The following is an 11,786-nucleotide window of genomic DNA, read 5'->3' on the forward strand; positions in this document are numbered from 1 at the left end:
GGTTTAGGCGTTAATTAGAATTTTGACATGAATTTATCTTGAATTGTGTTGTTAATTAGAAATTTAGAATTTTGATATGAATTTATCTTGCATTTAGGAAATTGCTAAGCCTGTTAGGATTCTCTGCAGTGTACTTTTTTTACATGAAGTGGGATTTTGCCTTTTGCCAATTTTAATACTTCTATCATGTATTCATGTGTACTGACACCTTGGTAAACAATTCATTTGTTTATCTGTGTACAAGGTAATATAAGCAATCCAAGCCGACAAGGCGAAAACCATGACTGGAAAGAAGAAAAGTGGTCATGCCAAAGCGGTAATACGACAAAGAAAAGATGCCGTAGAAAGGTCTCAAACCGGAGATATGAATAAAGTATTTTTCTGTAATACTTGATTGTACTCCGGACATAAGTAATGAAGAGCAAATGTCTCTTGTCATAAGATGTGTCCACGTCTTCGACCAAAGTTGAGGAGTACTTTTTGGGATTTGTAAAGGTGGACGAATCGACGGGAAGAGGACTTTTTAATAAACTGGAAGAGCTCTTGCAGAACCTGAACCTTGATATTCGTAATGTTAGAGGGCAAGGGTACGATAATGGAGCTAATATGACCGGAAAGAATAAAGGGGTGCAAAAGAGACTACTAAAGGTAAATCCTCGAGCTTTTTATATGCCATGTGCTTGTCATAGTCTTAACCTTGCACTTTGTGATATGGCCAGTTCATGTCCTAGAGCAGTCTCCTTTTTCCAAGTGGTGCAACATATATATAACTTCTTCTCAGGATCTACAAAACGTTGGACGGTGTTTAAGAAACATGTAAAAGGTCTTACGGTTAAACCATTATCAGATACTCGGTGGGAGAGTCATATAGAAGCTATCAAAGCAATCCGATTTCAAGCTCCCGAAATACGAGATGCCATAATAGAGCTGTCGACTTCGGCTGATTTTGATGCGAAGACAAGGGGTACTGCTTATTCCATATTGACACGAGAGATTGATAATTTTGAGATTATACTTGGTATGGTTGTTTGGCATAGAGCACTACTTGCGGTTAAGTCAGTGAGCATTAAACTTCAAACCGAAGATATGAATCTTGATGATGTCGTTACTAAACTAAAAGATCTTGTTTCTTTCTTTAAGGATTACAGAAGGAATGGATTTGAGGGGGCATTGGAAGAAGCTAAAATACTTGCAACATCCATGAATATAGAGCCTATTTTTTATGAGGTACGAGTACGAAAAAGAAAAAAGCACTTTGATGAAATCGATGAGATAGAGGAAGTACAACCACCACTGCAAGGTATGGAATCCTTCCGAATTGAATACTTCATTTTTATAATGGACCAGGCTATTTCTTCTCTCAAACGTAGGTTTAAACAATTTCAAGCATACGAGGAAACTTATGGATTTTTGTTTAATATAGAAAAATTAAGGTCTCTTGATGATAGTACCTTACGGAATTCTTGTGTGAAACTTGAAAAGTACCTAAGCTATGAAATGGAATTCGATATCAATGGGGATGAGTCATATACGGAGTTGAAGGTTTTGCGAAGTTTTTTGCCTAACGAAACAAAAAAGGCTATTGACGTGTTGAGTTTCTTAACAAATATGGGTGGCTGCTATTCAAATGCGTCTATTTCATATAGAATTTTATTGACAATCCCTGTTACAGTTGCATCTGCAGAAAGAAGTTTTTCGAAGTTAAAGTTGATCAAATCCTACCTTCGATCAACGATGTCTCAAGAAAGATTAAACGGACTAGCGATGTTATCCATTGAAGCAGATATGCTAAGTAGTATTGACTATGATAGTATTATAAATGAGTTCGCATCCGTAAATGCGAAAAGGTCGATCTTTACGTCCATTACTAGTATTGTATCTTCTTGAACAAAATGATAAATGTTTGGTAATATTATACTCATATCATCATGTGTTATCAGGTACGTCTTTTGTGCTATCAGGTAAATATTTTTGTGTAATGCATCGGTTATTCGGTAGTCCAAAAAAGGCCCAATTTTTATTTGTCGCCTAAGGTACCCAAATACTGTAAGACGGCCCTGTAAGTACGTAAGTTGCATAAATGACTTTCCTAATAAAAAGTATTAAAAAAAGTTGCAAAATGAGGCATTTTTATCCGACATGATAGTTTTGTTTTGGTACATATAATTTGGACTAAATCAAAAAATATTGTCGTCCTCTTCAAGTGTATAAATATTCTCTTCTCTAAAGCACAGTTGAAGTTTTGAAGTTCAATATTCGATCCATAACTTTTCCACCATTGCGCCACGTACGTTACTTAACATAAAGGTTAAAAACCTTTAACTCCCACTGTACACACCCCAACCAAAATACTTCTGTTTCACAATGAACATTTCTGCTTGCTCTCTAGGATAGACTGCGCGCAGGCAAGAGATAGACGAATAGAGCGAAAGCTATGGAGAATTTTACCGCTTATGAACCTCTAATATCAAACAGAGATGAAGTTGAAGAACCAGGAGAAGTAATAGTCCCATTGAATAGCAATCTAGGAAGTTCGTTTGTACAAGAAGGAGATATTCTGCCCATACAAAGAGTGGGAGATTTCTTTAGAGAATTCTCTGTTGAATCTAAGAAACTATGGCTTTTAGCTGGTCCTGCTGTATTCACATCAACATGTCAGTACTCACTTGCAGCTATAACCCAGGTTTTTGCTGGTCAAGTCGGAACACTAGAACTCGCTGCTTTCTCTATACAAAACAATGTCATCGACGGATTCTCTTTCGGCATCATGGTATATACACTGTAAAATTTACTGCAAACACACTATACAAACTAGAATTTCATCTCTATATGCAGATGTGTTCGCAATATTGAACAGACCGGAACTTGAATATGTAGTTGATGCTAAGGTTTTTCCCCATCACTATTTCTCGCTTTCTTCTTCATCTTCTTATGTTTGTATAATGATTGCAGATGGGAATGGGAAGTGCCTTAGGAACCCTGTGCGGCCAGGCATACGGTGCTGGTCAACACGACATGTTGGGGATCTACATGCAAAGATCATGGGTCATACTTAGCGCAACGTCAATTATTTTGATGTTCTTTCACGTGTTTGCAGGACCAATTTTAAAATTGATCGGACAAGATACGAAAATAGCGGAAGCAGCCGGAGTTTTTGCAATATACATGATACCGCAGTTATTTGCATACGCGATGAATTTTCCGATAGCGAAGTTCTTGCAAGCACAGAGCAAGATCATGGTAATGGCTATGATATCATTTGTGGTTCTAATTCTTCACACCATATTAAGTTGGGTCGTGATGTTGAAACTTGGATGGGGACTTGTTGGGGCAGCTGTGGTTTTGAATGCATCTTGGTGGCTGATTGTTGTTGGCCAATTACTATACATATTTAGCGGAACTTGTAGAGCTTGGTCTGGATTTTCATGGAAGGCTTTTCAGAATTTATGGGGATTTGTCAAGTTATCACTTGCATCCGCTGTGATGCTCTGGTATAATTATCTTTCTCTATTATGCTTGGTACACTGCCATTATTGCACAAATTTCGATTTGTTCTGTCAGGTCATGAATAGGTACCAAAAAGTACTATGTCATGGCCATCGTTCAACTCCCAACTATTTTTACCATCTATATCCAAGAAGCAGCTACTTGAGACAAAGATAATGAAATGATGTCCGCTGATTGGTGTCATGTACAGTTTGGAGGTCGGTACTATATGATATTGGTTCTATTTGCTGGATATCTGAAGAATCCTGAAGTTGCAGTTGATGCCCTCTCCACTTGGTGAGTGGTACTACTTGAAACTCCGGGTTATGGTTATGTTTATCGCATCAATATAGTCAGAATTGACGAAGTGATAACAAGTTTATAATTGCACCCCGACGTAGACAATTCTGTTCATCAAAGCCGATCACAGACCTACTTAAGTTTTATCAAGCATAATTTTGATCTCGATGCTTTGTGTTTTTTGTCTGAAATGAACTTTCGGTTTAATTTTTGCAGTATGAATATATTGGGTTGGGCAGTAATGATGGCTTTCGGGTTCAATGCAGCTACCAGGTTCGCTTGAGTTAGCATTTAAATATACCAATTATCTAAAGACGGGAATCCAAATTGTGCACCCTTTATGTTCACGTGCAGTGTGAGGGTGTCTAATGAACTTGGAGCAGGTCATCCAAGAACAGCGAAATTTTCAGTAATAGTAGTTGTTTTAAGTTCGTTTGTTTTGGGATTGATCATGGCCTTGGTTCTTATCGCTACTCGGGAAATTTACCCGTCCGCATTTACAAACAGTATTGAGGTACAGGAGCTCATTTACATACTCACCCCATTGCTAGCTTTCTCCATCATCATCAACAACGTGCAGCCGGTCCTTTCAGCTATTCCATATGTATGTTTTTCTGTATCTTACATAAATTTCGCGATATATCAAAAGAATGTAACTTGATTATCTAATATCTGCAACTAAACAGGTGTGGCAATAGGAGCAGGATGGCAAACTCTAGTTGCTTATGTAAACATTGGGTGTTATTATCTTTTTGGAATTCCTTTAGGTCTCATTTTCGGTTACAAGCTAAATTTCGGTGTACATATCATCAACATCTTGACAGAACTCCGCGCGCTCGTTTTTAATGGTCTCAATTGATATTTCTGAGGACTCTAAACAGTAGAATATCTGATTGTTTCCGGGCATTTGGTGTGGAATGGTTTTAGGGACTATACTGCAAACTGGTATCCTCTTTGCAATGACTTACAAGACAAACTGGAACAAAGAGGTTAGACGAACACTACACTAAATATTACTCCCTCCGTCTTTAAAAACTAGGCAGATTTGTGCGTAAATTTACACACAAATCTATCTAATATTTTGAAACGGAGGTAGTAATTAAGCTAAAACAGAACGATCCACTGTGGGGATTGTACAGTATTATACTAACCATCTGGTTATAGCTGCAGGCTTCTATTGCAGGCGATAGGATAAGACAATGGGGTGGAGAGCCCGATGCAGAAGGGAAAGAAAAAAACAGCAAAGTAGCAGAGACAAAAGTCTAAGACTGCATTAGAGGATTTAATAAAATTTGATTTGTTTTTTTAACAAGTTTTAACTAATGTAATTTGCGAACTCTATGCTCGAGTTGGAAGGGCAGTTACTATGGCAGTGATCAATTATTTTTTTCCACGTGGCTGGACAAATAACGTTTTCCACTATGATAAATCAGAGCAAAATCACATATTTGGTTTTTTAGAACCCCACTAATATTTTTTTTTAATGTAAAAATGTTTCATAGGATAAAATATAAAAAACAATATTTAGGTGAGATAAAATAGGATAAAGTGAATAAAGAGGTAGTAAATAGTTTTTGAGAAACTCAAAAAGTACTGAGCGGTTTCGGAAGACCCGCGGGCGGTTGAAGAAAATCCTCCAACGGGTTTTCTTGGTCCACGCGCCCTATGATCAACCGTGCATCTCTTGTTTTTCCGCAATTAACAAACTAACAGATTTGTAGGGTTCAGGGTTCACTCATGTTTGTTCACTCATTTGGTTTGTTCACTCATTTTTCATGTTTGTTCAGTCCATTCCATAGGAACTTTCCTAAGGAGGTTGATAATCACCCATCGGGGATTGAAACTCGTCTTCAATTTCTCATTTTTATCACAAAAATAGAATAAATAGTGTTGCGGCAAAGGAACCTCCCAGTTGAATACCAGACCTCTTCTATAACAGAATTGTAATTAATTGTGTTGCAACGACACAGACTCGGTATCGGTGTCTTGTGCCCAATAGGCTACTATGACACGCCAACTTGAAAATATACGGGAACGTGGTATGCACAGTATTGATAATTAGTTAAATAGATATATTTTATACTTCCTTCGTTCCTAAAAAAGAGGCACTTTTCCTATTTGCACAATTTTTAAGACAAGCACGTGAGAGAATAGTTTTTTTTATTTACTTTCAAAACTACCCTCAACAAAATATTTAATTACCACTAGTTATCATTAGTTTGGGGAAGGATAGTTTTGGAATTTAATCCTATTATAAATTGAAGTACCTCTTTTTTAGATACAAAAATTACAAAGGAAAAGTACTTTTCTTTGGAAGTATAAGATAGGAAATTTAGCAAAATATATACATCTACATGCATGAATGATGCATATATTAGATAGCAAACTTAGCAAAATGCATATATATGTGTATGTGTTAGAGCATAGCTCGGTTGAACCCACCAAGCGTTGGTATGTCAAGTTTGGTTGTCATATTATAGTGAATCAAAACTCATGTTAAGAGTCAACTTCCTATAGGTTAGCTTAAAAGTATTAGGATATGAGACATTACAAGTATTGGGAAGACTTGAAGATGTGAAGAAGCAAGGAGCTACAACGACAACAATCATCCTTCCACTTGAGGTTAGTGATATTTGACTTGAATTGTTTCATTTCCTAACATATCTTTCAAGTCGTGCATATTGAAAACAAAAGTGCGAAGCATATTTGAACTCTAGATAGACATAGTATTAAGGAATACAATACGAGGTTTATTGCTTAACTATTAAACTTTGTAGATAAGACATCGTCATAATCATTTGAATGCTATTGTGATTATGTATCGGTATGAGGTGAGGATTTCATCCTAGGGAACAATATTTTACATGTGTTCTAAGGAAGTAAGTTCATAAACTTGTTTGTGAACCGAAAAGGAAAATTCCAGGTGTTATTTTGTTTTTCATTGCTTATCTTATGAACAACCAATATGTGTGATTGAGTATAACCGCTCACAACTTGTTTGCGTTCTTGGTAGAACTATTCACAAAGGCCTGACTTATGTATTGGTATGACTTTTATTAGTGAAACTGATCTTAAGTAATCACCTGAGATGGTATGATCGGGTTTGTGTTTTGTCTGACCAAATTTGGGAAAGAGGAACCGATCCTAGTAAGAGGTGCAGTACATCACAAAGGGGAACCGATCCTTGTATGGGGTGCAGCAAGGTTTATAGCAGAAAGGGGAATCGATCCTATGAACATGTGCAACACGTTTTTAGGGAAAGAGGAACCAATCATATGGACATGTGAAACACATATAAGTTAGATACCATAAATATGTGGGAACCGATCCTAGTACCTAGTCAACCGAATTTTGGAAAGCTAGTGTGACTATGCACAGTACTCACATGGAGGTAGAACCGAAACTTGTTTTGGTAGAACCGTTAAACCCATGATTGTGATTGAATGTTTGTTTGATCAATAGCGTAGTTCTTGAAAGTCAGATGAACCAATTATAAACTTGTTTGGAAGTGTAGCAAATCGGTTTCAAGGTTGTAAGTGCGAAAGAGAACTTACAAAGTAAGGATGTCGACATACTTTGAACACGTGCTGTGAATGTTTATTTCTTTAATTGTTCAAAGTTATTCCTTAATAGCTAAAGAAAGAAATTCCCAGGATCGAGACATAAGTAAGTTAAGAATATTTTAATTAAGGTTATTAATTTCATTTTGTAGGGAAATATAAGAATTAGTAATGTGCATTTACTAATTAGATTTTCCGAGAGATTTCGATCATTATTTTTGGACAGAGCATTTCCAGGAATGGAAACCGAATTTGTTCTTTAATGAATATCTTGAGAATATTTTCGGTTTTGGAAATTCCTTGGTGTCCAAACTTCCTTGTCTATAAATACTTGAAGTTTTCCTTTCTAGCAAACTAATCTTTCGTAACAACAGACTTCCTCTTTGTTGTTGTTATTGGTGTAACCGCCTATTCGGAGAGGAGAGTAACCTAATTAGGCGAAATCTCTTACGGCCGCTCAGTTTAAAGTCTTCTTTGGGATTGAAAAGCTCTAGCGTGTACCATTGGTGGGAAACTATATAATTACGGTTTATCTTTTGTTTCCATTGATTTGATTGACTAATGGTGGTTGAAATATGATTACACCTAGTTTGTTTATCCTTGAGAATCTTCTCTTCTGATATAAGATTCACTCAAACTAGTTCATAGTTTCGACAGGGATCTTTAGACGGTTGTTAGTGCTAAAGACGATCTTGTGATAATCCACTGTTAACAGACTCTGTTCTGTGTGTGATTGATCACAAGAGATTCAAGTGATTGTGTGCAGGTTTTTATTGAAGATCTAAGAAGATTTGTAGACGAAGAAGATGTTGAAGATTTCTGATTTGTGGGTTCATAATCTTTGGTATGCACAATACTTGTTTCGGTAAAAGAGGATCCAATTAATAATCGGTATATCTTTGTGGTAGATTGGATTGATTAATTGAGTAGATCGGCATCAATACAATTCTTTGGATTAAGAGTGTTGTTGGCTTAATCTTAAACGATTACTTCGGTAATTGAACATAAGATAGATTTAAGGACCCGACGAAGGAGTTTATGTTAAGATAAACAGAAGAGACTTTGTCCAACTCATATCACTTGGTTGAATAGAGTTGATACCAAACAGATTTGTTGTTCCTTTACTATTTGGAATACGAACCAAAGGAATTGATCCATGTACGTGACTTATTTATAAGTTGGAGGCGTGGGAATACTGACGGAAATAGGTGAACTATAGGTTTAGTTGCTTGGTCTCAACTATACAAAGTTGGTGTAATTTTGTGTAGCGGATTAATCCTGAGAGTATTCAATTCTGGACAAGATCCCGGGGTTTTTGTGCATTTGCGGTTTCCTCGTTAACAAAATCTTGTTGTGTTATTTACTTTATATTTCCGCATTATAATTTTTTTATTATAATTAAAGTAAATTACACAAACGTTAATTTCTATTTACTTGATAAGTGTATCCAAATGTGTTTGGTTAAGTACGAACCTTTTTATCAAGTAACATACTTCGTTGTTGTTTTGTCTCGATCTCGTATCCATAAACGATCACACGAAGTGTGAACCGATTAGTTGTATTGTCTCGACTCAGTCCATAGACAATCACTTTCGGAGAAATGACTTATAGGTAGGAAAAGTTTTAGCTTGAGGTATATTTGGGTATCCTCGCCTTTTCAATTGGTATCAGAGCAGGCAAACACGAAAAGATCTAACAATCCGTGTTTGGTGCGATCCAACCTATAACAATGAACTCGAGTTCTCATGAATCGACTTCAGTTAACGTATGCCAAGATAATGAGAATAAGATCTCAAGGAAAATCAATGGAAATTGGTCTCGATAGTCTTTTCGTAAATCAAAGAAATAGTCTTTGACTAATGACTTGATTGGGAGTCAGGTTACTGATCAAAAAAGAATGAGTTCGAAACTCAAGAAAAATATTTTGGATTCTACTTCAATTCCTAGTGAAAAATCTTCTGAAAAGATATTCGATTCACTAGTCTGCCCAAGTACTGAATTTCGAAAGATGTTGGAAAGATTTTTCAAACATGTTGAAAAATATTCAGAAAAGGGAAAGATCATTGACAGTCTAGATGATGTCACGGAACTTATTGTTCAACTAAATGTGAGAATATGTGAAAGAAAGCGAGAAACACTCAGTCTTCAAAATAATATGGCAGATTATATGGAACAAAAACTGGCCTTGTGCAAGGAAGTTCATCATCAGACCACAGAGTGTGAAATTCTTACTCATTCGCTGGAGCATGCACAGATAAGGAATAAGGTCCTTATTGAGAAACTTCTTACTGTAACATGTCAAGAGGTATATCTAAACAAATGTTTAGAAAAAGACTTCCAACAAGGAATGAATACCTTAAGAGGACGTATAAAATGTCTTGAACAGGAGACATTAGCATAATGCCGACTGGCAGATCTAGATCAGACGGGTTCAAGTTCAAAGAACATATCATCCTGCGCACAAGATGTAATTGAGGATATTGCATCTCGCAACTTTCCTAACCAAGAGGATGGAATCAAAACCCAAGAAAAGGAACATAATAATGCCACTAATAAATAGGAGGAAGAGTCTCCTTTAAAGTTATTTGATAAGGAAGTTCCTCATCCTAATGCTTAATCGCATTAGAATGTGCACCCTTATGTTGCCCAATCTTCGGATATAAGGAAGCACGTATACCTGGGCAATCAAAATCCTACGAACATCTCTTATTCAATATAGAGAGAATACACAATCTACCTTAAGTATACTTTAATCATTCTTATGTGTAGAAAGGTTGTCTTACAACAACTTGTGTAAAGAGGATTTGAGTGGTCATTTTGAAGTATCTCTTGATATCGATTTTGGAGATAATCTCCTTGGAGTATATTGTGTTTCTGTAACACATTAGATGCGAAAATATTTTCAAATCTTGTCAGAATTATTTATTTAAGGCTGATATCTATGTTTGGAATGTGTTAAAGGTATTTCAAGTATTTGTATTCAACGTGTCTGAGAACTTATACAAAAGGATGTATTCTCAAACCAGATCTCAAGCACAACTTCTGAAAGCCTTGAATGGAATGACTTCTAAAGAAAGCGTTCATCTTGATAATACCTTCAAGAATTCTGGTTGTGAAAATATCGATAGTGAAAAGGAAGATATGACTCATCTCTTTGTCCAAAACAGTTTGGATGATAAGGTTGATATTATCAATCTTCGACAAGTCCTCCTCGGTACCATCGAAACTCATCATAGACAGGCAGCATTACTAAGAACTGTTATCTGTAACCAAAGGAAACTGATTAAACTTGGAATCGGTAATAGGGAGTATACTTGGATATTAATCGAAAGGTTAATGCTTTATCCTATGAACACAACCAAGGTACTGTGTGCAGAATCCGAGATATCAGTCGAGATGTTGTTGATGAAGATTCTGAAAAATTTGAGGAAATTAAAGATGATCTTTGAAAACACCTATCTGAAGGTTACTAGAGATTAAGTTATTTTATGTATTACTTAATCTAGAAAAATAGACATCAATTTTTGATTTCTTTCAATGATTGTATTGGTCTATTATGAATAAAATTATTTGATTGGTAATTTTCTTGTGATAGTTTTCGCTTTACATAGACTATGCTTGAATGCTTTTATCTTATTTCTATGTATGTTTATGGGATGTTTGATTTCGGTTTTACCACCTTAATATTCGATCTCATATATTGTGAACCCTTGTGGGGTGACTTTTTGGTATAGCAGAATTAAGTTCTAGCCCATGTTGGTAGGCTTTATCAAAGAATCATGATGGGTTTTGGGAGAAACAATATGTGAAAAAGTCACAATATGTTGAATCGGTTTTGGTTTAGCATAAAAGCATATGTGTTTCGACGGTTTTCAACTTTTGCTTGCAATTGTTAAAACTGATTTTCAACCTTTCTCTGGTAAAGGTTGGTTGTTGTTATTCTTTTATTTTTGCACAAGGATGACAACATGATGATATTTCGATATCAATTCTCCCTGGACGAAGATGCAATCATATTGGAGAAGTGAATTCGAAATTTGAGGTAACAATCTTATTAGTTAATTGTTTTCCTGTTTAAGAAAAGCCTGAGTTTATTTTATATATACTTATTGCTTTTACGTAACAAAATTTCGATTCAATTGATGTTTATTCCATGATGTGTATGTGGATCTGTGTGATTCAATTGGTTCCGGTTAAGAAAAACTATTGTTATCTTTCTTTATTGTGTGGTATCAATTGTTTAGGCTTACAAAATTTCGGTGCAATTGCGGTGCTTTTAATGTCTATGTTGTTTCAATTGCTTCCGTTAAGGTGAATAATTATGCAAGTTGATTTATGTTGGTTTGTATGAATTATTTATGGCTTAACGAAATAAAAGTGTACGGTATGAGTTGTTTAGTCCAATTCGATTCCGAATAAGAGAAACTAAGTTAATTGTGA

General features: G+C 35.7%; 1 protein-coding gene and 1 pseudogene across 1 annotated transcript; both read left to right on the forward strand.

Annotated features, from left to right (window-relative positions):
* The first annotated feature begins 280 nt into the window (after positions 1 to 280).
* Positions 281 to 1,887, forward strand: LOC113360483 (zinc finger MYM-type protein 1-like). The gene is made up of 2 exons (XM_026603992.1): positions 281 to 373; positions 496 to 1,887. Exons 1-2 carry the CDS (start codon positions 281 to 283, stop codon positions 1,885 to 1,887), a joined length of 1,485 nt encoding a protein of 494 aa, XP_026459777.1.
* Positions 1,888 to 2,616: 729 nt separating this feature from the next.
* On the forward strand, positions 2,617 to 5,133 carry LOC113361991 (annotated as a pseudogene).
* The last annotated feature ends 6,653 nt before the right edge of the window (positions 5,134 to 11,786 follow it).

The sequence above is a fragment of the Papaver somniferum genome, chromosome 3 (assembly GCF_003573695.1).
Source record: "Papaver somniferum cultivar HN1 chromosome 3, ASM357369v1, whole genome shotgun sequence".
Taxonomy (NCBI): Eukaryota; Viridiplantae; Streptophyta; class Magnoliopsida; order Ranunculales; family Papaveraceae; genus Papaver; species Papaver somniferum.

Excerpts from the sequence above, each read along its gene's own strand:
- LOC113360483 (XM_026603992.1), top strand. The coding sequence starts at position 281 with ATGACTGGAAAGAAGAAAAGTGGTCATGCCAAAGCGGTAATACGACAA. Across the intron at positions 374-495 it reads AAACCGGAGATATGAATAAA|GTGGACGAATCGACGGGAAG; the intron begins GTATTTTTCTGT and ends GGATTTGTAAAG.